Genomic DNA, 24,567 nt, shown 5'->3' with positions numbered 1-24,567 from the left:
TCTGTCACATGATTTTCACCCTACCATTTCCCATTGACTGTCTTTTGAGAGTGTTACTGAATTTAAAATCAAGGTTTATTTAAAATTAACTTGTTAAAAGACAAGCCTGAACTGTGCTTCTCTATTTCTCATCAATATTTCACAATATCCATATTTCCAAGTAATAGCCACAGATACTATCTATTTTTTAAAGTATTTAAGACACTTCAAAAATAGGCAGTGAAGGATGGATATTATCCCAATGTCTTCAGCCACCCTCATAGCCGCTATCTAATTTACATCTAGAAAATGTTGGAGGGCATACAGTACTAGAAATCTACATAGATTTCTAGTACTGAAAATAAAGATATTTCCTGTTCCTCATACTTCTTTCTAACAAAATGCCGAAGTGCAAAGAAATAGCCTTTATTGATAGGTAGCAATTTTAGTGTGACAGTTGCTTACTGAGTTTTACAAACCTAATATAATTCAGTTTTTTCCCCTTAATACAGTTAACACAGTAAAAAGTGGGAGAAAAATTCTGATATAAGAACCGTGGTGGCGGAGTGGATAGAATGCAGTATTGCAAGCTAATTCTGCTGACTGCCAGCAGCTTGATCCTGACTAGTCAAGGTTCACTCAGCCCTTTATCCTTCTGAGGTCAGTAAAATGAGGAACCAGATTGTTGGGGCAATATGCTGACTCTGTAAACTGCTCAGAGAGGGCTGTAAAGTACTTTGAAGTGGTATATACAGTAAGTCTAAGTGCTATTGATATACAGAGACAAAACCTCATACTTATTGCTGGAACCTATTAACAAAGTTACTCAAAGCTTATCTTTACATTTTGCTATGTCTCGGTTTTATTCCCATACTGCTATGGAAACATCCTGAAGTCATTTTTAATTGATCTGTCATTAAAATGTATGTTCCGTCACCATTTAAACAAGCTTGGTAATAATACAGCCAAGGGCGGGATCTATCCATTTTTAGTCTTCTCTGGGCATGTCTTCCCTATCCAATCACTGTTTTCTGTGGCCATTTTGGCTTGTGCTGCCTTTTTGGTTTTTTGACATTGATAGTTTGATTTTCTTACATAAGAAAGTTTAGGGAAGAAAGTTTAATCCATCGTGAATACTGGTTTGAGTTATCCTTGCATTTAGATTTTAATTTTGTTTTGCCTGAATTAAAAGTTTCCGCTTGTTTTTGACATCCAGTCCATCACTACCCACCTAGTTCAGGACCTTCATTGTCATCCTATACTCTGACAAATGGAACTGGACAGATTAAGTATTGACACTTTATTCCAAATCACTGGAGAGCCTCTCCTAATTATTTTATGGAGTTGTTAAACACACTGAAAACAGGATGTGAAACTCCATAATGAGAAAGAGCTTAATTTATTGGTCCTATAGAGCCACGTCAGAAACTCATCCACAAATCAAAATTGGAACTGATACAAAATAGAAGAGTAAAATTTCTATTCCTGTTTTTGCAATATATCTGTAGGAAAGTGGTATATTACTTACCTATCTGCACTTTGAAATCTTAAAAGAGATACAATTGGAATTTTCATCCAGACTGTTATAGATATCAGTGCTTTATTAAGCAATCAGTACAGTATTTGAGTGCATGCGCTTGTGAAACTATTTGGAAGGTGAGAACCAGTTTTGCACAATCTGTAAAGTCATCTGGTAGCCTTTCATGGGAATTTGTTCCTAGCTATTGTGGAAGGGACCTTCTGTTTGTCTCTAATTTTTCTTGGCAGGGTAATGAAACCTAAAGATGTATGCTTTGAAATCCTTTTGTTAGAAGAGAAAATACAGGATGGATGGGTGGATGGATGGATGAAAGGAAGGAAGGAAGGAAGGAAGGGATATTTAAGAAAAACTAACAAATGAAGAATATTTCCCTGTGGCAACCTAAATAAGATGGTAGTTGACATTATCCTGTATTCTTTGATCTTTCATTTGTATCAAAAAAAAGCAAATGCTTGTAACTGTTTTCTCCCCTCTTTTTATAAACATAAGGTACTGGCGAGAATTCCCAAAAGTTTAGAATACCTTCCACAGTTTTCATAAAACTACTGGGATGCTTGTGAATTGCCTGAGAAGCTTCCATTGCTGATGAAATATTCTAATTGCCACTGCTTGGTTTAGAAGCTCCCTGTTGTGAATCCCTAATAGCAATGTAAAAACTAAGGATAACATTATTATTTCATTCATCCATCTTGCTGTGATGCACAGCATGCAGAAAGGCCCAAATGCTGCTGCAATTACCTCAGATTGTTTCAAGGTTAATTTGAAATATAGAGAAAAAGGTTATGACCTGCTAATCTGAACTAGGTATCATCTTCCTTTAAAAATGTTTGCAAAGTGTAATCCAAAGTACAAAAGGCGACTTTTCTTAACAGATTCAATAGAATGTAGTTCAATCAGAGTTTGTACAATACAAAAGCAGTGGCAGTTATTACAGACTAAACTGAACAAGATCAAAGAAGCACGGTAATATGAACAAAATCAAGAAATAGAAACCAGGCAAACAGGAAAAAGAAACAGTAATCTGCAAAATATGTCAAGAACAAGGAAAAAGAAATAACTCAACAGGAGCTTTATTACAATGCTGTAGCTAATATTTTGATCAAGAAGCCAAACATATTATCTCTTCCTCAGATAAAAAGACAGCTAAATATCCCCATTTATCATGTTTTCATTTTAATTTCAGTTAATTCTCCCAACCACAATAAAGATAAATTCATTTATATAAACAATGAATAAATTACATGAAGAATACACCAAAATAATGGTGAAAATGTTTACATAAATCCTGCTACTATACACTGACTGCTCTTCAAAATGGCCTTCCTGTCTTCAAAGTAATCAAGTTCAGAATTTAATTTTCAACAACTATACAGATGTCTTCAGGTGCTCACAAGTAAATGGCCACTCCTGGTTGTTCCTAAATATCTAATAATCAGGTTATATAATGGCTTAGCCATGGGGATTACACTTAGCTCTCAGGACCAATACACATTGATAGATTTAAATCTCAGAAAATTGTCAAGTCTTGTTTAAAACCATGTAAACCTTAGCACTTATTCCAATACTTCATTGGTTGTGAAGGACTCCTACACAAACAGCATTAAAATGAAATGATGGTTACAGGCTACCAGAGGTTTGATGGTGTGGGGGAGAAATGTAGCAGAAGGTTATAATCCTGAAGACTGTGTGGGTGCACATATTTCTGCTGCCAGTAATAGAAAGATAAAAAGTTTATTAAAATATATTTTATGTATTTCAGTCTAGACAACAGCAGTCATCATGAAAAAAATCTAGAAATTATCCCTATCTTTTTATCCTGCAAAAATGAGAGAAACACTTAAAATGATCTGCCCAGAAAGGATTCATGGATCTATTTATTTATTTGACTTGCATGGCAGAACCACAACTCTGGATATATAAAGTATTGACAATGAATGAGGGACTTCTCTAACATAGCATAATTGTAGTCAGTTTGATTCTGAGTTCAATCTATCGCAGGTGCTTTCTGTGCTAATTCTTTACCTGTTATGACAATGGAAAAGATTCCTAGGAAATGTGATGTAGCTTGAAGAAGTTATAGTAAAGAGAAAACAAAATAACATTTATGTTAGATATAATCTTAAATAATAGGCTATCTATTTTAAAAAATAAACAAAATTAAAACAGAGGGATGGAGTAACTCCTTGATGACAAACCTATGTCATGTGTGCCCAAAGTGGCATGTAGAGCCACGTCACCTGGCACACATGGCATCTCCCATTTCTCTTCTGAGTTTCTGGTTCACATTCATGTGCGCCAATCAGCTGGCTTTTGTGCGTGTGGTAGTGCCAGAAACTGGAAGAGCTGGTCTTCCATTTTCCAGTGTAATCATGCATGCCAGCCAGCTGATTGTCACATGTGCATGTGCGCCAGTAAATGGAAGTTTAGCTGGCCGACACACATGTGCCTGCTGGAAACCAGAAGTGCATTTTCCAGCGCGCATATGCCCCCTGGACAACTCCTCTTCCGGGTCACGTCCCAGATGAGTGTGTGTACATGCACTCCCTTTTCAGTCCCCAAAAAGTTCGCCATCACTGGAGTAACTCAATGAAGTGAGACAAAAGAATAGTGAAAGCAATTTAGGAAAAGGGAAAGACACAAAAATGTAATCTTTCCAGGACTTGCACTGAACTTCAAGAACTGAATTGTATATAACAGCTACACTCATAACAAAGGCCTTTAAGTTCTCCCATATGGCTCTATTGTCACTGTGTGAGGGAGAGAAGGGGGAGGGAGGGAGAAGAAAAGAAAGGAAGTTTGTATGTATGTATTTCTGGGAGATATGAATGAAGAGATCAGGAGTGTAGGCCCAGAGTTAAGGTCATCCTAGTTGCCAAGTTAAAGCAAATGGGCATCTATACTGAGCAAGATCAATAGAGGAAGATGCTGGAAGTAGCAGATTACTTTAGTGACAATGACAAAAGCATAAATTCTGTAATGTAGGAAATGGTAAACCATTCCTGTATTTTTGCCAAGAAAATCATATAGATATAAAATATAAAATTATTGAACAATGTAGTGCAAGATGATGGACCCTTCAGGTCAGATGGCACTCAACAGCTACTGAGGAAAAGCTGAAGGTCTTTTCAAGTACTACTGGTATTTATGACATGATTAAAGACTTAGGGGTGTCTAGTTGCTGATGTTGCTATAATGGAGGGGGGGGGGGATCCAAAGCTGCAAAGACAAAATTACAGTAATAACTTGGAATATAACCAGCATTACCTTTGGCAAGATGGATGGCATGCAAGGTTGATAGATATACAAATAAACATGGGAAAGCTCAACACAATACAAGATGAAAGGAAAACTACCTAAACTTTAGGCAGCAGCAAATTGTGAAGGATTGGGATTGAACACTTCAGTCAGAAGTTCATAATGCTTATGGAAAACAAAGAAGGAACTTCATTGCTTTTATAATTGGGAAAGGAATAACGAGAATATTTTTGACTATAATGTAATCAGTGTAATCAATCAGATAATATTGATTAGACTTTGTGACACTTTAATATGACAGTCATTCGTGTAAATGCCATAACTACCTATGCAGAAAAGGAGGTTGGTGAATTTTATGGCTAAGTTCAAATTTGAAATGTATAAATCATGCAAGCAAGACGTGCTGCTTATGAGTGAAGACTGTAATGCCAAAGTTGGAAACACTAAAAAGGGAAATGTAGTTGGATTGTATGGCTTAGGAAATTGAAATGAAAAAAGAGACCAAATTTTTCATTTCTTTTACTCCAAATATTTCTTCAGAGCTAACCTTGTCTTCATGCAACCAAAACAACACCTATGTATATGAACATCACCAGATGAATTATGCAGAAATGAAATTGATTATATTATTGCTAAAACCAAGTAGAAGAGCTCAATTTGAGTGTCCAAAGCATGGCCAGGTGTTGACTGTGGAACAGATCACTAAGTGCTTTTTGGCACATAATCAATCAAATGATAACAAAGAATTATGTGATGGAGCCAAAAAAAAAGTAAAATAAAAACTTCAGATAATTCTTTGTATATCACATGCTTCACATAGAATGCAGTTCCTTCAGTGACTATTGTAACCGGTTTAACTACTTTAGAAAGACTTTGAATAAATTCATGAAGAATAAAGTTTATGTATTAATGCCCAATACATAAAATAACTGCTAATATCTTGTAATAACAGAGTTGAAGGGAACCTTGGAGATCTTCTAGTCCAACCCCCTGCTTAGGCAAGAAACCCTGCACCATTTCAGACAAATGGTTATCTAATCTCTTCTTAAAAATTTCTCTGTTGGAGCTTTTACAACTTCTGGAGGAAAGTTGTTCCACTGATTGATTGTTCTGTCAGGAAATTTCTCCTTAGTTCTAAGTTGCTTCTCTCCTTGATTAGTTTCCACCCATTGCTTCTTGTTCTGCCCTCAGGTGCTTTGGAGAATAGTTTGAGTCCCTCTTTTTTGTGGCTGCCCCTGAGATATCGAAACACTGCTATCATGTCACCCCTAGTCCTTCTTTTCATAAGACTATACATATTCAGTTCCAGCAACCGTTCTTTATATGTTTTATCCCCAAGTCTCCTAATCATCTTTGCTGATCTTATCTGCACTCTTTATGGAGTCTCAACATCTTTTTAACACTGCGGCGACCACAATTGGATGCCGTATTCCAAGTGTGGCCTTACCAAGGCATTATAAAGTGGTATTAATACTTTACATGATCTTGATTCTATCCTTCTGCTTATGCAGCCTAGAACTATGTTGGCTTTTTTGGCAGCAGCACACTGCTGGCTCATATTTAAGTGATTTCCACTAGGACTCCAAGATCCCTAAAAAGCTTCTACCCCCTTCTCGAATGGTATGACTTGTGTGTTTTAAATTATGTATTGTTGCGTGTCGTTTTAATTTTTGTCTGCATCCCTCTCCCTTGGTTGAGTTGTGAGCCGCCCTGAGTCCCCTTCGGGGGGAAAAGGGCGGCATATAAATAAAATAAACATTCAAACATTCAACATTCCCTCTCAGTCACCACTATTGAGCAAGGTATCATATACTGTACCTGTGCATTTTGTTTTTCTTGCCTAAATATACAACCTTACTTTTTTCACCATTGAATTTTATTTTGTTAGATAGCACCCAAAGTTTAAGTCTGTCAAGATCCTTCTGTATCTTAAGCCTATCTTCCAGAGTGTTGGCTATTCCTGCTATCTTGGTGTTGTCTGCAAATTTAATGTGTTCCCCATCTATCCCCTCATCCAAATCATTGATAAAGATGTTGAAGCGTAGTGGGCCTAAAACAGAGCCCTGGGGTACCCCACTGCATACCTCCCTCCATGCAGATGCAGTTCCATTGAGGAATACACGTTGAGTACCGTTACGAATCCATTTGATGGTGATGCTGTCTAACCCACATTTGTTTTATTTTATCAAGTTGTAGGTTATGGTCTACTTTGTTAAATGCCTTACTGAAATCCAAGTAAAATATATTACTACCACTACCTGAAATCCTCTGCCTCTCAGTAAGAACCTACAGGCACATGAGGAATATTGCATGATGAAGTGGGAAAGTCCATTCTTCAATTTCTTATACCCATCAACATTTTTCACTCTACGTTCAGTTCAATCCTAAACTGATCTTAAAAAGCAGTTCAAACAGTCCCTGATTGGCATGGGGAGGAGGGGAGTCTGTCATTAAATAAACAGTCATCTCCCTCTTTCTCTCTTGTTTCACATTGAAGCCTACCATGTGTACCTAGTAGTTATTCACTTCAGTCTTCGTCTTTGTGTAGGATTGGTTCAGACAGGCAGGAAAGAGCCTGGTTTCAAAGGATTAACCCTCCTGCTGCCCCAAGCAGAACAATTCTGGAGGTTAAAAAAATGATTCAGACACTTTTGCCTAGGTAACAGCTCCTGCACATCTTCATCAAGGTCATCTTCTTTAATCTCTACAATAACATTCCCACGCATACAACCCATTTATGTAGATGACACCATTGTCATAATTTTAAAAAGGAACAATTGGAGAAGACACATCAGTCTATCAACATCTATAAAAGAAGAACATTCCTAAGAGAAGACAAAAAATAATGCCCTACCCATTCATTTATTTATTTAGCTGCCCATAGCAATAGCAATAGCAGTTAGACTTATATACCGTTTCATAGGGCTTTCAGCCCTCTCTAAGCGGTTTACAGAGTCAGCATATTGCCCCCAACAACAATCCGGGTCCTCATTTTACCCACCTCGGAAGGATGGAAGGCTGAGTCAACCCTGAGCCGGTGAGATTTGAACAGCCGAACTGCAGAACTGCAGTCAGCTGAAGTAGCCTGCAGTGCTGCATTTAACCACTGCGCTATCTCTTGCTTGTGACAGGGTAGTCCACACAATTAAAAACACGAAGCCCAACAATTAATGGTATTAAAGCAAAAACCTTAGAATACAGTTTAAATAGTTTTTAAAAACCATAATAGCAAAAGGACAGGAGAATGCATTCTAAATGCATTGCAACCATTTGAAAATCTTTTGCTAGGATTGCTAGGGCTGATGACAGAACCAAGTTTTAAGGATTTTCGAGACGGGTAATATGGTTGGGGCCAATCTTACCTTGGGGGGGGGGATTACATTCCAGAGTGTGGGTGCCTTCCTGTGTATCCTTATTAATAATGAAACAAAAGCAAATTTGAGACCCAAGTTTTTTGAAAAACAAGTCACATTAATCAAGTGCTTCACTACAAAAGCAGCAACCCAACTTCTTACACGAGAACTGCATAAAAACATTACTCAAACAAGTACAAAACCTCTGCAGTTCTGCCGAAAAAAGGAAACAGACCATTTGCACAATATTTTCCAACACAGCGGATATCAATGCAACTTCATCTAAAAAAATTTGATTACCAAATCCACTGCATCTCAACCAGTACAGCCTATAAAAAGGATAATACTATCATATATCAAAATATCTCTGAGATAGCCAATAGTCTACTACAACTGCTTGGATTTCTGTAGCACAAAATCTACAAAATTCCTCTAAAAGAACAAAAGACCCAATAATCAAGAAGAAAAAAACAGGAGTCCCCTACAACTTACAATATAAGGACTGTAAAAGATATTATGCAGAACTTAGGTAGAAAACTGGCAGGCTGCATCCAACTTCATCTAGCAGCCAGAAGGTATGATAAAAATGCTTATTGTTAGGGGATAAGATGAAGGAAGCATTGTTTGGACTCAAGACAAAAAAAGAGGCTATTAGGTTATATATTTGCCATGGTTATCAAAAAGTGGCAAAAGGACCTCAGTGTATGTTTGAATACCTCCTTTGGTTGCTTCTCATGGGATTTTACATTTTTATATTTAAAGTCCTAGTAAAGAATACATGCAACAAGTAATCTAGGCCTTAGCAATGGAGCTCCATGGAAAGAAGGAAGTGATAGTTTCATGACAATGAAAATCATTCATACGATTTCATTAAAACTATTCTGATTTTTACAAAAGAAAAATAGGGTAAAATGTATCTTGTTCATATTTTCAGTGTTCTGATAGTAGCTGAAAGGTGTTTAGAGCATATGGACTCATCATTCAGGTGCCTGACAACTTGCATTCTTTGAGTTTCTTTTTATGACACCCACAGATTTTTAAATTTCATCGCTGCATAAAGTGGTGAAGGCAACGGAATAACAAGCAATGCCCACATCTGCAATTTTAGAGTGGGGTAAACAAACTTTTGGTGTCAGAGACAATAATGAATAAATTGTGAGGCTATATTACACATATGAATCTAAAATGTTTGATATTTTTCTAGCTGGGCTTTGCTAATGAGCATTTGGGGGAAGGGGGAGAGAATTATTTTATTGTACTTTAAAGTTTATATTCCACTTTCCAATGTGGTTTCTTCCACAAAAAGGTGAGAAACCAAGTGGCCAAGTTTCAGCAGTACTGGCCAGATAGGAATACAGGTATTCCCCAACTTAAAACCAGAATTTTCATTGCTAAATTGGCATACCCAATTTTCTCATGATTGTTAAGTAAATCTGGATTAATCCATTGACTTAGCCTGTCAGAAGCCATCTGGAAAGGTCACAAATGGTAATCACATTTGTGATTGCAATTGTAATCATAGTAAATACATGCTTGGTTACAAAGCACCTGAATGTTTAACATGTGACCATGAGGATGCTATGATCTTACCTTTGAGGAGTGGTTGTAAGTCACTTTTTCAGAGCTGTTGTAATTTGGAATAGTGGCTAAGTCAAGGACTATCTGTAAAGTAGTTGGCTCAAAAAAGGGGGTCCAAAGTTGTCCAAACAACACTGAATTAACTCTGTGACCATCAAAAGGAAATCAGAAATAGGAAAAGGATCTTCAATGCTTAACTGAATCAAAGAATGAGACACATGACAGCATTCCCTCTTTCAAAAGTTTTATTTAAAATATAAAATAACTGTGATTTTAACGCACATGTACACAAAATGAGGCAATCTTCCTCTATTTTCTTTTACGTGACTTTTCAATCTGGGAAAATCTTTCTGCACAGTACATTCTGCAAACATACTCCAAGAATATAATGCCTTGATAATGCTGTATCTTTTTCACACAAACTACTGAATGGAATAGCTTTGCCAGGTGCAGTCTATTAACAGAAACTGTTAACTCAAAGGAAGCTTTAAAAATTGTGAAATCGTCCTTGGCAAAACAAAAAAGCAAAAACCCATGCATTATTCTTTAGTATAAAATGTACAAAAATAACACATATCTCATTGTGCAGATACCATACGTTTCTTGCTTCTATTCATTACATTCCACAATTTTCAGATATCATCATACCATTTTTTCTAAGCTTCTAATGCCTTTAATACGTGACTACCTCTGAATTCTTGGAAGTATGTTTCAAACTGAACATACTTGGGAGTCTTGAAAGGAGCAACCCACCTTCCACCCAAAGCACAGGAGATCCTGCATTCAAACAACTACCAAAGAGAAAATGTATCCAAAGGGTTTTGGGGGAGTTAATTTCAAAATCCTATTCTTCAAGTAGAAAGTATCACATCAAAACAAGAATCTCATATTAATCATACAAATGTTACTGTTCCTCTATGGCAAACCTATGGCACGTGTGCCATAAGTTGCAGCTCAGCTCCACTGTACATGCGTGAGCATCTCCTGCCAGCCAGCAGATTTTCAGGTCTCTGCAGCGTATGCATAGGGGGGGTGGGGCACATGCAGAAGATGCAAGCGCATGTGCGGGGGTGGGGGAGTGCAGGGAGTTGTGGTGTACAACCTCACAGCATGTTTTTGGTCCCAGGAGGCTTCAAGGAGACCTGCTAGGCCCAAAATGGGGCATGGAAGTTTCATGTGTGCATGAGGGGAGAGGGGCGCATATGGGGGTGTTGCAAGCACATTCCATTATGGGTGTGGGTACACACACTTTTGGCATTTGACGACAAAAAGGTTAACCATCATTGCTCTATGGAACATTGATATATGCTAAATCATTTTACAGCAATTTCATAAGACTTCTGTTGGCTGTAATATTTGAATTATTCTTTGTCTCACTGAAAAAAATATCAAGATCTTCCTGCCTATGGAGATTCTCAGTTATAAGCCAGTTTGTGGGTTCAGTAATTTCATCTAACCTTCTGAAAGCTGAATCTTCAGGTAATTAAACAGCCCCAAGTATAATTTAATTTCTCATGTAGAACTGAAGGGAGAAAAAGCTTTCTGTCTATAAGCCTTCAAAAGAAGACATGTTGTGGCTATCAGGTTAGAAAATCAATTTTCTGGTTGTAAATATCCACACACATATATGTTATTAATACATCCGAAAGCCTGCCAATCTCAAACGTCCGTATCTCAACCAAGAAAACTTGGAAACAAGGTTACTTGTTGCAGGTTTAATGAGGCCAAAGTTTTTTGATTTGATTTGATTTTTGATTTTATTAATATTTGTAGGCCGCCCTTTTCCCTAAGGGGACTCAGGGCGGCTCACATAAAATCAGGGAGGGGGAATACAGACATTGACATAGTGACATATAATAAAATGGTAAGCAACATACACTCATCATTCGGGAGGGGCGGCTATCCTTATCCCCAGGCCTGACGGGCTAGCCAGTTCTTAAGGGCTGTGCGGAAGGCCTGGACGGTGGAGAGGGTACGAATCTCCACGGGGAGCTCGTTCCAAAGGGTCGGGGCTACTACTGAGAAGGCCCTCCTCCTTGTAGTTGCCAGCCGGCACTGGCTGGCCGATGGAATACGGAGGAGGCCTAATCTATGTGATCTTATTGGTCGCAGGGAGGTAATTGGCAGGAGGCGGTCTCTCAAGTATCCGGATCCACTACCATGTAGGGCTTTATGGGTGACTAATAACACCTTGAAGCGCATCCGGAGACCAACAGGCAGCCAGCGCAGCTCGCGGAGGATAGGTGTTATGTGGGTGAACCGAGGTGCACCCACAATCACTCGCGCGGCCGCGTTCTGTACTAGCTGAAGTCGCCGGATGCTCTTCAAGGGCAGCCCCATGTAGAGCACATTGCAGTATTCCAGCCTAGAGGTCACAAGGGCCCGAGTGACTGTTGTGAGAGCCTCCCGATTCAGGTAGGGCCGCAACTGGCGCACCAGGCGAACCTGGGCGAATGCCCCCCTGGTCACAGCCGTCAAGTGGTGGTCAAACGATAGCTGTGGGTCCAGGAGGACTCCCAAGTTGCGAACCCTCTCTGAGGGGTATAGAATTTGACCCCCCAGCCTGAGAGATGGAATATTGGTGGAATCTTTGGGAGGGAAACACAACAGCCACTCGGTCTTTTCTGGGTTGAGCACAAGCTTGTTAACCCTCATCCAGTCCATAACGGCTTCAAGGCCTCGGTTCATCACGTCTGCCGCTTCATTGAGTTGGCACGGGGCGGACAGATACAGTTGAGTATCGTCCGCATATTGATGGTATCTGATCCCGTGCCTGCGGATGATCTCTCCCAGCGGTTTCATGTAGATGTTGAATAGTAGGGGGGATAAGACCGAGCCCTGAGGCACCCCATAAGTTAGGGGCCTAGGGGACGATCTCTGCCCCCCCACTAACACCGACTGCGACCTGTCCGAGAGGTAGGAGGAGAACCACCGCAACACGGTGCCTCCCACTCCCACCTCCCGCAGTCGTCGCAGAAGGATACCATGGTCGATGGTATCGAAAGCCGCTGAGAGGTCAAGGAGGACCAGGATGGAGGAATGTCCTCCATCTCTGGCCCTCCAGAGATCATCGGTCAATGCGACCAAAGCGGTTTCAGTGCTGTAACCGGGTCTGAAGCCTGACTGGAAGGGGTCGAGAAAGTCCGGCATGGATGAGTTCTAGCAGTTTCAAAGTCAGCGCTGGGTGCTAGCATCTAAATAGTCATTGCCATAGTTATGCCCACAGCCTAGCCTCACCTCGTAACCAACATCTGGCATTTTCCAGTCCCGCTTCCGGTGTCCTCCCAGTTGCTAACGACTTGGCTCTGAGTGGCGCTGATCAGCTGTTCCAGCCACTCCTTAATTAGCACCAGTCAGCTAAAGTCAATGCAGGAGAGGACAAGTAGGCTATCAGGCATGTCATGGTAGCAACTGGGATGCAATCCGCTGGACCCACGCCCTTCCTACAGCTGTTTTGCCTTTCTGCAGGCTCCCCCCCACCCCCCAGGTATGGCAAGCCGGTCGGGGCTTAACAGCCAAAGTTTATGCAACTGGGATTAGGTAGTTTTGTATACCTCTTTAATATATTCTTTCTTCATCTTTGACAATTACTTAGGCATGATCTAAAACTGAAATTCATGATGTGGAAGATCAGCATACAATGAGATAGCTACCATTGAAATGATTTTTTTTTAAAAAAAAAGATATTCCACAGAGTTTCTATTTCTAAAATTTTTGTATAGGACTTTATCTATAATAATAGGAAGAACAAGGAAGGGAGCTCAAAGTCAAAGTAGATATTATGCTGCCAATGTCTGATTTTTAACATGGCTTAAAAAATCTTTAAAATACTAACAAAACCATGAACGAAGAACCATAATGTAAGATCACTAATAAAATAAACTAAATAAGTAGTTTTACACAAAATTGGCCATATCTCTGTCTTTCCATAAAGTTAATCCATCATCTTTCTGTTTAGAACCATGCCAAAAGATTTGCTGGCACAGATGAAGAAAGAAAAGAAATGTAGATGTAGAGAAGGCATTCAACTGTGTCTTTGTTTATTAAGATACTGTAATTTGAATATTCCAAGTGAAACCTGACTAGCATCACTATTTATTGTATATCTCCTGGTTTTCATACAGAGCTGTGGGCTTTAGAAATCCCAGAGATGTTTTGTGTGGCATACTGAATATTGTTTTTAAAATGCCACTTTCTTCTGAAAACAACCCCCACTGAGTTTCAAACTTGTGTTTTGAAAATTTACACTATATATATAGTGCCAAAACCCAATGAAGTAATTCTCATTACAATTTCTTTTAATGATAGAGAAAGGAACAGAAACAAAGTAATAGCTTTTAAAGGCATCTGTGCCTGTAGGTTTCTGATGGACCAAGAAACAGAATTTGAAACATTAATTATCATTAAATGTTATTACCATGGTATGGCAAGGTAGAAGAGATGCGACTGAAGTGCACACTCCCAGATGGTCTTTAAAACGAATGATGCACTTAATTGCTTCAACTATATGACTCCAGCACAAGTCGTCTACAAAATAATTGTGGTTTCTTGGGGAAATAAACACGGGAACATAATAACCCGTATGTTTTCCTTAAACTCATAACCAGTTGAAAGTTTTCCCCCCAAAATAAAAGTTGATAATAGAAGAAATAGAATCTCTCTCTCTCTCTCTCTCTCTCTCTCTCTCTCTCTCTCTATGTTTAATCATGTTTAAGCATGCATGTTTTTTATTCTACCTTTCTGAAACATTCATCACTTCGTCACTTGAGACTTTCAAGAAGAGATTGGACTGCCATTTGTCAGAAATAGTGTAGGGTCTCCTGCTTGAGGGGGGGGTGTTGGACTAGATGACCATATAGGTCCCTTCCAACTCTGTTAATCTTTTAAAATATGCAGAGGTAGTTCCATATTCAGCTGACATAATATAAACAGGATTCCAATCAATAAGCATATCTAATAATCTCAGTTAGCCTTCATATTACATTTTCCTTAAAAGTTAGACAAAATTATCAGATATGGACAGAACACCACCAGTTACAACAATCAAGAATTAATTACTTTATTATCTCTGAAGCACTTTTTGCTTTTTATTTATTCAATTTATATTCCACTTTCCCTTCAGAATGTCACAGTGGCTTACGTGCAGTTCTTCATTTCAGTCATGCAGTCATTATGTGAAATAGACTGGACTAGGAATGAGTGACTAGTTGAAAGTTATCCAGTGAATTTCCATAGGTAAGGGTACACTCGATCCTAAATATTCACAGACCTCCCCCTATACTTCATCTATTACAATATTATACTTATTCCCTTTAAACTTATTACCATATAATTTTTTCCAAAGGCACTCACCATGGTCATGGGCAAACACAAAAAAGTTGATTCCTGTCAGCATCTTGGCCAAGTCATCATAGCGACAGCAGTGTTCTCCAGCACCATGAACAACGAACACCAGGCCTCTAAACAGAGCATTAACACAAAAAACATAAAGTTAGCACCCAGGAAACATCAAGCAAGTGTGGTTATTTACAATTCCTGGTTTAATCTTCAGAATGAACATACTAGATGTTTCTTGTCTCTGCAGTCCAGCCATTCAGAAGACAAATAAACCCTCCACCACCTAAATGCTCTTATACAGAACTGACAGAAACAAGAGTTTTGACTGATACCTTTCTCTCTCTCTGAATACCTGCTTTGTAGAAGCTAATATGGAGACTATACCGATATATTTAAGGACTCAAGTCAAAACTTACTTTTCTTCCTCTTCCTCTTCCAATTTAAAAACAAATATAAATTTTCTTCTGATGTTTATACTAGTATTATTTTTAATGCTTTATATTAACTGCTCTAATTGCTCTCAGATTAAAAGGTCTAGTGTTAAGGTAATGATGATTTAATAGCTGACCAACTGCTGTAAGGCTGTAAATGGAGATAATGAAATGAGATGAGTCAGCAGGGTTACTGCCACTTTAAGAAGCTGTCTATATAAGGAGACCATGTATATATACATATATACATATATACATATATACACATATACATACATACGCACATACATACATACATACATACATACCAGTAGAGGGATATGACTTGTATGCCCTGGTATGGGCATATCGGTGCCTGCTGGTAGCACCAGGTATTGTTCCAGTACATTGCTCCGGAGGGCCCACCCGCCCACCCTCCTTACCTAAAGAGGTATTTGAGCCAAGCAGGGCTTCTTCGCATGCGCACGGAGCGTATGGCACCTGCATGACACTTCGCCGAGCAGCTGGATTGTCGTGGAGTGTCACCAGTGTTAAGTATGCACGTGTGCTGTGCGTGTCATGTAGTGGATGCCTGGCCCCATTGCACTGTACCAGTTGCACCGGGATCCAGAACCAACCACTGGTACGTACGTACATACATACATACATACATACATACATACTATACACACACACACACACACACACACAAACATATATATGCAGGTCTTGGCATATTCAGGTATTTTCCCGTGTAAGGTTGAGAGTATCTTGGCAACATTTCGACGAGGTCCCACTTGCCATCCTCAGGCTGGTGCCTTCGGCTTCATGCTTGTGCAAGCAAAGCATGATCGGAGCTGCCGTCTTTCTATAAATATTGGGGGGGGGGGGTTGGGGAGTGCTGGCTTTGTTGCTGTAAGCGGGTTGGTTGGCTGTGTTGTTACATCTTGATTAGTTGGAGTTGATGTATGCAGATTAGTCGGCTGTTTCACAACTTCCTGTGTGGCTGAGGTACTAGCTGTGTGCCCATTAGTCTTTTGTGTTGTAACGACCTGGGTAATGGGCTGTGTGATGCTTTGCACAAGCATGAAGCTGAAGGCAACAGCCTGAAGTATGTATGTATGTATACATAAAAATACAACACAAAATGTAACAAAGGCAACAGTAAAATATTGGGCTTTCTGTCTGGATGGTCTCTTGTGACGAGCTGATGGACAGAGAATGGAAACAGTTAGCTTTCTCCCATAATTGGGGCATATCAGGGGTTGTGACACTAAATAAATACACACACACACACACACACACACACACATATGTTGTGTTTGTGCTGATAAATATTGACAAATATTTGGGCATACCAGGGGTTGTGACTTTTAAATATATATAAATAAAGGGAGACATTGTGACACAATACATACATACATATATACACACATATACATACATACATAAACATACACACACACACATACATATGCTTTGTAGATAAACCACTGTTTTCAAAAATCAAAATCTCTGTGTACTGTATTTTGCTCCTGGGTTGTCTCAAAATAGTAGTCACACTGTGCACATTCTGACATATGGGATAAATAAATAAACAAAGTGTACTAGCTTAGGAGATAGATCAAACTAAGTAGCTAGGAGTTTGAATCCAGTTTACTCTGGAGATACAGAGCAATGATTAACTAATGTATCTTTTTTACTTACGAAGACACCAAATGACAATCCATAGTCCTTTCATTACTTTCTGCTTGGGACTTATTTATTATAAAACATTTATAAATAATGTTATGTATTATTGAAACAGCTTTTATGTGCTCCATTAAAAAAAGATCTACAATAAATTATAAAGTACCTCTCATTAATAAACCACATCTATAGAATCATAATGTAATAACATTAATAGTACCCACAGTTCTTAGTTATCTATATTCTCTATACAAATCCCCCAAATGCCTACTTAAATAACCAAGTTTTGACTGAACTTCCAAAGATTAACAGTGAAGAAATAGGTTCGGCAAAGTATCATGGTTCAGTAGCACATCGTCCATTTAGAACAAGTGGGAAAATGGAATTAATATATAAGTGTGACATCAGATCACTGCTGGCCCATCACTGCTTTAGTGGGAACCGTCAGGTCCGCAGAATATGATGTATTTGTATATTATTATTTTAAGCAATCCAAACACAATTGGGAAGAAAGTCCACCAAACAGGTAAGTCAACTTCCAGGTAAGAAATCCAACATATCTGAAGTGTACAAGATTGGGAGGTCTGCACTAGGACCACAGCTCTGTTCTTCAGGAGGTCATTCCAATGTTTATTTTCAACCCCAGATACTATAATACTGCTGGCAAGATTCTTTAGCTATGTTCCAAGAAGAAACTTCCAAGAATACGTAAGGTTTTTCCTGAATATGCTGCAATCACAGTACGTGCCTCTTGGGAATATCTGAGCTGAGGTGATCTCTGCATGTTTAACAACAGGTTTCTGCATGTATAACCTGCAGCTGCTACTACAAAATGGATCACCACACCTACTAGTTGCTGACAGGCTATTGGTAAATCCTTTCGACTGCAATTTGGTGCACATTGGATTGAAAATGAGTTCTAATGAATCCAATTTGGAAAATGGGTTTCATGATAATCTGATAACCTGATTACAGCAATGTGACAAACATCCTGTAAATAACATACCATTAGCAGGTTTATTAAGCAATTATAATGATTCTTACTTAAAATCATTATAACAAATGATGTGCCCTTAACTCACAAAAGAGGTCTTGAAATGGTATCACTTTGTTTGTTAGCTTTAGGTTTTGTATTAGGCCTGGTCCAAAAAATCAACACAAGAGCAATTTAAAAACTTGAAAAACCTTAATATTTACAAATTATTAAATTTGTAATTTAATATATATCCCACCTGATTTTCAGCAACTTTGAGAGGCTTACAAAAATCAAAGACATTGCAACAAAATCACTAAAATGTAAAAAAAAAAGATAATAAGATAAAAGATAGAAAATAGGATGAATTGCTGAAAGTTTGGGTAAAGTGCTAGATTTTAATGATTTTTCTAAAAAGAAATATATTTTTTGTTGCCCTTAGATCAAATTTAAAGCAAGATTGCCTAATATTGCTAAGTATTGGTAAGGTCAAAGAATTAGAAAGTGGAGAGTCAGAAGATTCTTTCAATCTATTAGCCTCTCAAAATTATTAATACAAATTATTAACATTGAGATTACTATTGTTTTGGTTGAGAACCAATTCAATATTAAGAGAGCCATGTAAAAATGCATCCATGAGATACCAGTTTTAATAGATAATAATTAGAAATAGACAAACATGACTTTTCAAAATTCTCCCCATATTTTTGAGCAGAGAAATTGTGTGGATGATTTCTCAGAATGTCTCCAGGGAAATGGAGAAATTTCATAACCAGTATCAAAGGAAGGAACTCCCTCAGTAGTGACAACACTACCACCACTAAAAAAAAAATCCATCAGACAAGCTCCCTGTGACATATTTCCTTGGAGCCTAATAACGGCACAAGGAGTCCAGCATCTATAGACCACCGGAGAAATTATTCTGCACTGAAAACCATCACTTGCACTAAAAAAGAGCAAGAACATCATACTCTACCCAAGAGAATGTATCTGAAATTCTCTTTTTCTTTGGAAGAATTATTAAAGCAAATGTTCTTTGATTAAAATTCTCTTTAGCACTTCTGAGGTACTTACCAGCATAAAGAATTCCTAGGCCAAAACTGTACTACAGAAACTCATTTGCAATTATAAGGTTATCCACACTGTAATAGCACCATTGGTGTCCAATAATGCACATCTAAAAGCCTTTAACCTTCCTCAAAAACTGCTTTCAGACTATTAAAGTTCCCAGTTTGGGATAGTTGCTCAAATAGAATATTGAAGGAACAGGATTTTTCCTTCCCTCATTTTTTTTTACTACTCTCCCAGTATCAGCCATACAAAATCTGGTAAATCTGCAAATTTCTGGTGATTCTTATAGGCATAAATTGCACTCTTCTTTTATTCCCATGTAAACAAACCCTAAGTTGTTGAATTAATGAATTAGTGAATGGCATATTGCACTTATTATATAGAAGAATAACCAGTTACATTTTTGTTATTGACAAAACTACTGCCAATCTATTTCTCAAGTTCCAGTGTTATTGGGAACTCTAGAAAAATGTTTCTGTATTCTATCTCTACGTCCCAATATTATCATATGCCAAAGCAAAGGCCATTATACTTTGGGGTGGGGTGGGAGCATATTGTCATAGAAAATAAGATGATATTGACAGAGATAGGTGAGATGCAGTATCAAAGAAAAGGGTATCTTAAATCTAAAACAAGTAGGTAAATGCCTCACCTCCTTAATTCAGATGGGTATAAGAAAGGGAAACAGTATCTCACAGACTTGCATGATTCTATTATGATAACCTGTCTCTTTAAAAGTAATATTAGCCTTCCTGTGGAGTTGATTTCCTATTTTCATCTTCCTAGTGGGGATGACAGGTAGCACAATCAGTTTCAATCTGTGAGGCTGACACTACTGAGCTCATGCAGATTTTTCGGAGTTTAAGACGCATCGGAGTATAAGACACACTAAGATTTTGAGGAGGTAAATTTTTTAAAAAAGTTTTTGCACTCTGCAGATCTCCCAAACCCTCTGCACGCCACATTTTGGGTGAAAAACGGGGCATGCAGAGAGTTTCAGGGGCTTGCAAAGTGCTCCTGGGGGCTGGGCCAAAAATTAGGGCATGCACAGGAATTGGGAGGCTTGTCAAGTGTTCCTGGGATCTGGGGGGGGGGGGGGCAAAAATGAGCAAAATACGACCGTTTTTGCCATCCCCATCCCCAGAAGCACTTTGCAGGCCTCCCAAAGCCTATGCATGTCCATTTTTATGAAGCGGCCGGGGTTTCAGGAGGCCAAAAATGCTGTAGTCAGCGTATAAGATGCACCTAGATTTTCACCCTCTTTTTTGGGGGGAAAAAGATGTGTTTTATACTCCGAAAAACATGGTAATTTGCTTAATTCAGGCATTTCAAGTCCTTCCTATAGCATCTCTACATACAGCCTAAGGCCTTTCTGAAAAATGCCGGTAGTACTAAAGTATTGTTATCCAATACAGGATCAACCTTGAAGTATGCAAGCTTAAAGAACTTCTAGTAGTTCTTCCAGCTGCTTTTCTCTTTCTGTCCCAAATCATATAAGAGTTCTATCCACACAACGGGCAGATGAGGTTGAAAGAGAGGAAAGGTACCGTGAATGGTCCTGTGTACTATTAGCAGAAGACTTGAAAAAGCTTCTCTTGTCAATTCTAGCTGATAGAGTAGTATGATAGAAGAGTGATGGGAAGTTAAACTCCCAGCCATCTTCTAGCCCACCAACCTGTCACCTGGACTATTTCTGGACAGAAATTACCAATCTTATAGAAGACTAATAGACTGTTTTGCAGTTTTCCCTGTACTTTTGGTTAGCAAAGGAAGTGAAAGAACTTTTTTTTCAATTTCACCCCCACCCCAGCATTACACTATCCCAAACTGATAAATGTTGCAAAGAAATCCTGGTAGCAAGTGGCAAAGCACCTGGAAGCTTTGCATGGGAGAGGCAAAAATGCCATTACAGGGGTCATAATAACATTGACATACATGCTATGTGGGAATCCCACATAGTATTAGTACTCACATGAAGTATTATTACTTCTTTAAGAAGCTTTAGTAAGACCACACCTGGAATACTGCATCCAGTTTTGGTCACATTACAAAAAAGATCATCATTACAAAACATGATTATGATCTGAAAATTTTTTTGGTAATATCTTTCCTTTGAAATCTTCGTGGCCAAATTGTTTGACATCCAAGATCTACGTCTTTCAAAAAAGTAAGTAATTTTCTTGGATTGCTATTTTTCTATTTCCAAATACCAACTAGCTCTAAATTGTCCATCAGATTAAAAAAATGTTAATTTGTCTTCAGTAATTTTTTTTCCAGAAATTCTACTCACTTGTGGGAGGGTCTCACCATTCCAATCCAACATCAACCACCAATTTTCATAGGAAAAACCTATTAATCTCCCCATAAGTGATTTATAAAACACTACTGGCCAGGAAAAATGTGGGAACAATATTGTACGTTAATGTCCTTAATAAACAGTCAGCTATCCCCCTCCCCCCAAATGGCAAGATGGATATGCATACAAACCCAGTGATATCTGCAGGAACATTTTGTGTTTGTCATAAGGACAAAAATTATATTATGTTTCAAGTTTTGCCTCTTCAAATTGCATATAAAAGGGACAGAGCTAGTTCTGTGACACTGCAATCATTCTGCCTACCTCGCCCCGACCTCCAGCCATTGCTAGTCACACTTAACTTGGGCCAACTGAAATAAAAAAGACTTAAATTAGTCATGATTTATTCAAATCTCACAGTTTCCAATGAGTCTACTCTATGAATGATAAGTTTGGATCCAACTCGCTATTTATAGCCTGCCTCTTAATTACAGGGATTCATGCAGCAGCTACCAAAAGGATATATATGTAATCATCAACAAATGAAGCAATCAGCAATTTAAACCAAAGATAGAATCAAGTAACAACAAAGGACAAGGATAAGCTACATTTTAATGTCCTTTTTAAGCTTTCTCTGGAGAATGTTGGAGAAAGAACCATTGGAAACACTTGAGTTCAGAGATAAATGTGCCATGATCAAGAAGACTGTATTCTACATTGTCATCTAGTTCATAAAAGCAGGTTGTTCTGAACTGTACAATAGATTTATATAAAAATGTCATGAAATTAGCAATTTTAATTTTTTTTTCTGAATAAAGCCATGCAAAATTTATATCCTGAACAAAGAAACTAATCTGCATTTTCAGGTCATAGTATTTATGCTCTAAGCTTATTAATATTCTACAAATATGTATTTGAAGTTTCAGTGTAAAAAATTCAAGGCTGCTAAGAACACAATTATGGACTCCCTTAGCTTGAATGCTCCATGTCTGCAGGCATCACTTAATAAAAACTAAGAATTCACATTGTAACCTTACTCATGTGTGGGTCCACTGCAAAGCCATGCAGAACTAAATTCATGTATTAGATGACTATCAGCACAAATCGTGGAAATGGCTTCCAAGCCATCTTTTTAAGTACCAAATATTTTCATTACATGTGTAATCAATGTGAGTACTTTCTACACCAGCTTTAACACCAGATATATCTTCATGGGTTGTTCTTTTTGGGAGTTGGGAGTCATCCATTTCTGAATCATGAAAATGGGGTGGGGTTACAATAGCTACCAAGCTGCATCAACATTAACATTCTACTAGAAGCTTGTGACTAAATTCCATGTGATCTAAAACACATGGCTGCCACCCACATCTCCCAGTAAAGACAAGCAATCTGACATCACACTCTACATTTTCCTGGCCATCTTTTTGCACATTACAGCCAATTAAATTGAGCAGGGACAGGCAAATGTAAAAAGTGATAGTTAAAAAAAATCAAACCAAAACAAAAACAGAGCATTGGAATGGGAGGTCTCATGTAATTAATGTAATATGTGGTTTAACACTTATTTTCATCTGGTACAATTTTGCTTGCTACAGACATCACACAACTGCTAGCACTGCACAGCTGGACCAACTATTGAATACTGTTCATTGTAAAGGCATCACATTCCATTACATATTGTCTGCCCACCCACTAAGAAAGTGTCGGAGGGGCAAAGGTATTATGATGCAAAGCTCTGAAAAATTCAAAAGACAAATTGGAAGGGCTTACAATTATTTTTTTCTGTTATATATAGGGTGCTTCCCAACAAAGATGGAATAGATTTTGGAGGGAAGTCTTAACCCAATTGTCAATGGTTGTTTATTTATTCAATTCCAGCTTCTACCCAACTTCTGACTCAGGGCAGCCCACAGCATAAGAAATCAATTTAAAAAGAAAACAGCCTAAAGAGATGATTTTAAATAAGATGGTGCGTCCAGGCAACAACAAAGAAACAACAATACTACCCTGTTTTCCCCAAAATAAGACCTCCCTGGGTAATAACTCCAATCGGGTTTTTGAGCACATGCACTAAAATAAGTCCTCACCCGAAAATATTGCAGCACAGCAGCAGCCATGAGGTGACCACACTCGCCATGTCCTGCACCTAAAAAAAATAAGACCTCCCCGAAAATAAAGCCAATGTTTATTTTCAAGCACTTGGTCAAAAGAAAATAAGACTCTGTCTTAATTTCAGGGAAACATGGTAGAACAATGTAGTTTCAGCTACTCTAGCCCAGAACCTAGGATATGTAAGTCACAAGCAAGCAACATGCATCTTATGGACTGAATGCAACTCTTCCAGCTCCATTTTTTAAAATCAAACAGCCCTAAAGCCATTACAAGATTGTGCTCCCAAAATCTGTTAGGGTGATTCTCCCCCCCACTCCAGTGTTTTTAAAAATAAAATCCATATTAATTCTTCTCTACACACTTTTGCCTTAAAATATCCCTAAATATTATAAAATGTATTGTTAGAAGAGTTAAAAATTTCAGCCTTCCCTATTCAAGTTACTTCAGTTGGTCACTGCAACAATCTTTGCAACACTCTGGAGGCTGGAGATCGATTTTTAAAGGATGTGCAGGCATGGCTGTGAAAAAAATAACTCTCCCTGTCTTACTAAATGCATTTAATTTAAAATCTTGACAATGCACTAGAATGTAGGATATTGCCAGAATATCTCATGGTTCTGAAGTAGTTTTCCCCCCATCTTTATATTTTCAGTTCATGTTCAACTAAAGAAGTTTTTATAGCTATTTTCAGACAGGTTGCTGAGCTTAGTGAGTATGAATTAGTGCTATCTGGAGAACCAACTTTCATGCCTACATAACTCGCACAATCTGGGGGTCAGAGTACTGAATTTACTTTAATATCACAGGGAGCAAAGGCATCATCTTGAAATCTTTTCTGACATGCATTGAATGTCAAGTGTTAATTTATTTCTGAAGAGAAAGGCTATTATGCATTTTTAAATTGCCAATGGAGATTACATACATTAATCATGTATACGAACAGCAATCTTATTCAGCATATGGAAGAGTGTCTA

The 24,567-nt window shown here is 38.2% G+C and overlaps 1 protein-coding gene across 3 annotated transcripts in view; it reads right to left on the bottom strand.

Annotated features, from left to right (window-relative positions):
- MGLL (monoglyceride lipase) overlaps window positions 1–24,567 on the bottom strand; it is a 162,806-nt gene that overhangs the window by 51,675 nt on the left and 86,564 nt on the right. For all 3 annotated transcript variants that reach the window (XM_032210085.1, XM_032210083.1, XM_032210084.1), the window contains one exon: window positions 15,058–15,164. In XM_032210085.1, the coding sequence (XP_032065976.1) occupies window positions 15,058–15,164 (107 nt within the window). The remainder of the gene's footprint in view (window positions 1–15,057; window positions 15,165–24,567) is intronic.

Source organism: Thamnophis elegans, chromosome 2 (genome assembly GCF_009769535.1).
Source record: "Thamnophis elegans isolate rThaEle1 chromosome 2, rThaEle1.pri, whole genome shotgun sequence".
Taxonomy (NCBI): domain Eukaryota; kingdom Metazoa; phylum Chordata; class Lepidosauria; order Squamata; family Colubridae; genus Thamnophis; species Thamnophis elegans.
Note: the sequence above shows the minus strand (reverse complement) of the source record. Positions and strands in the feature narration are given on the sequence as shown.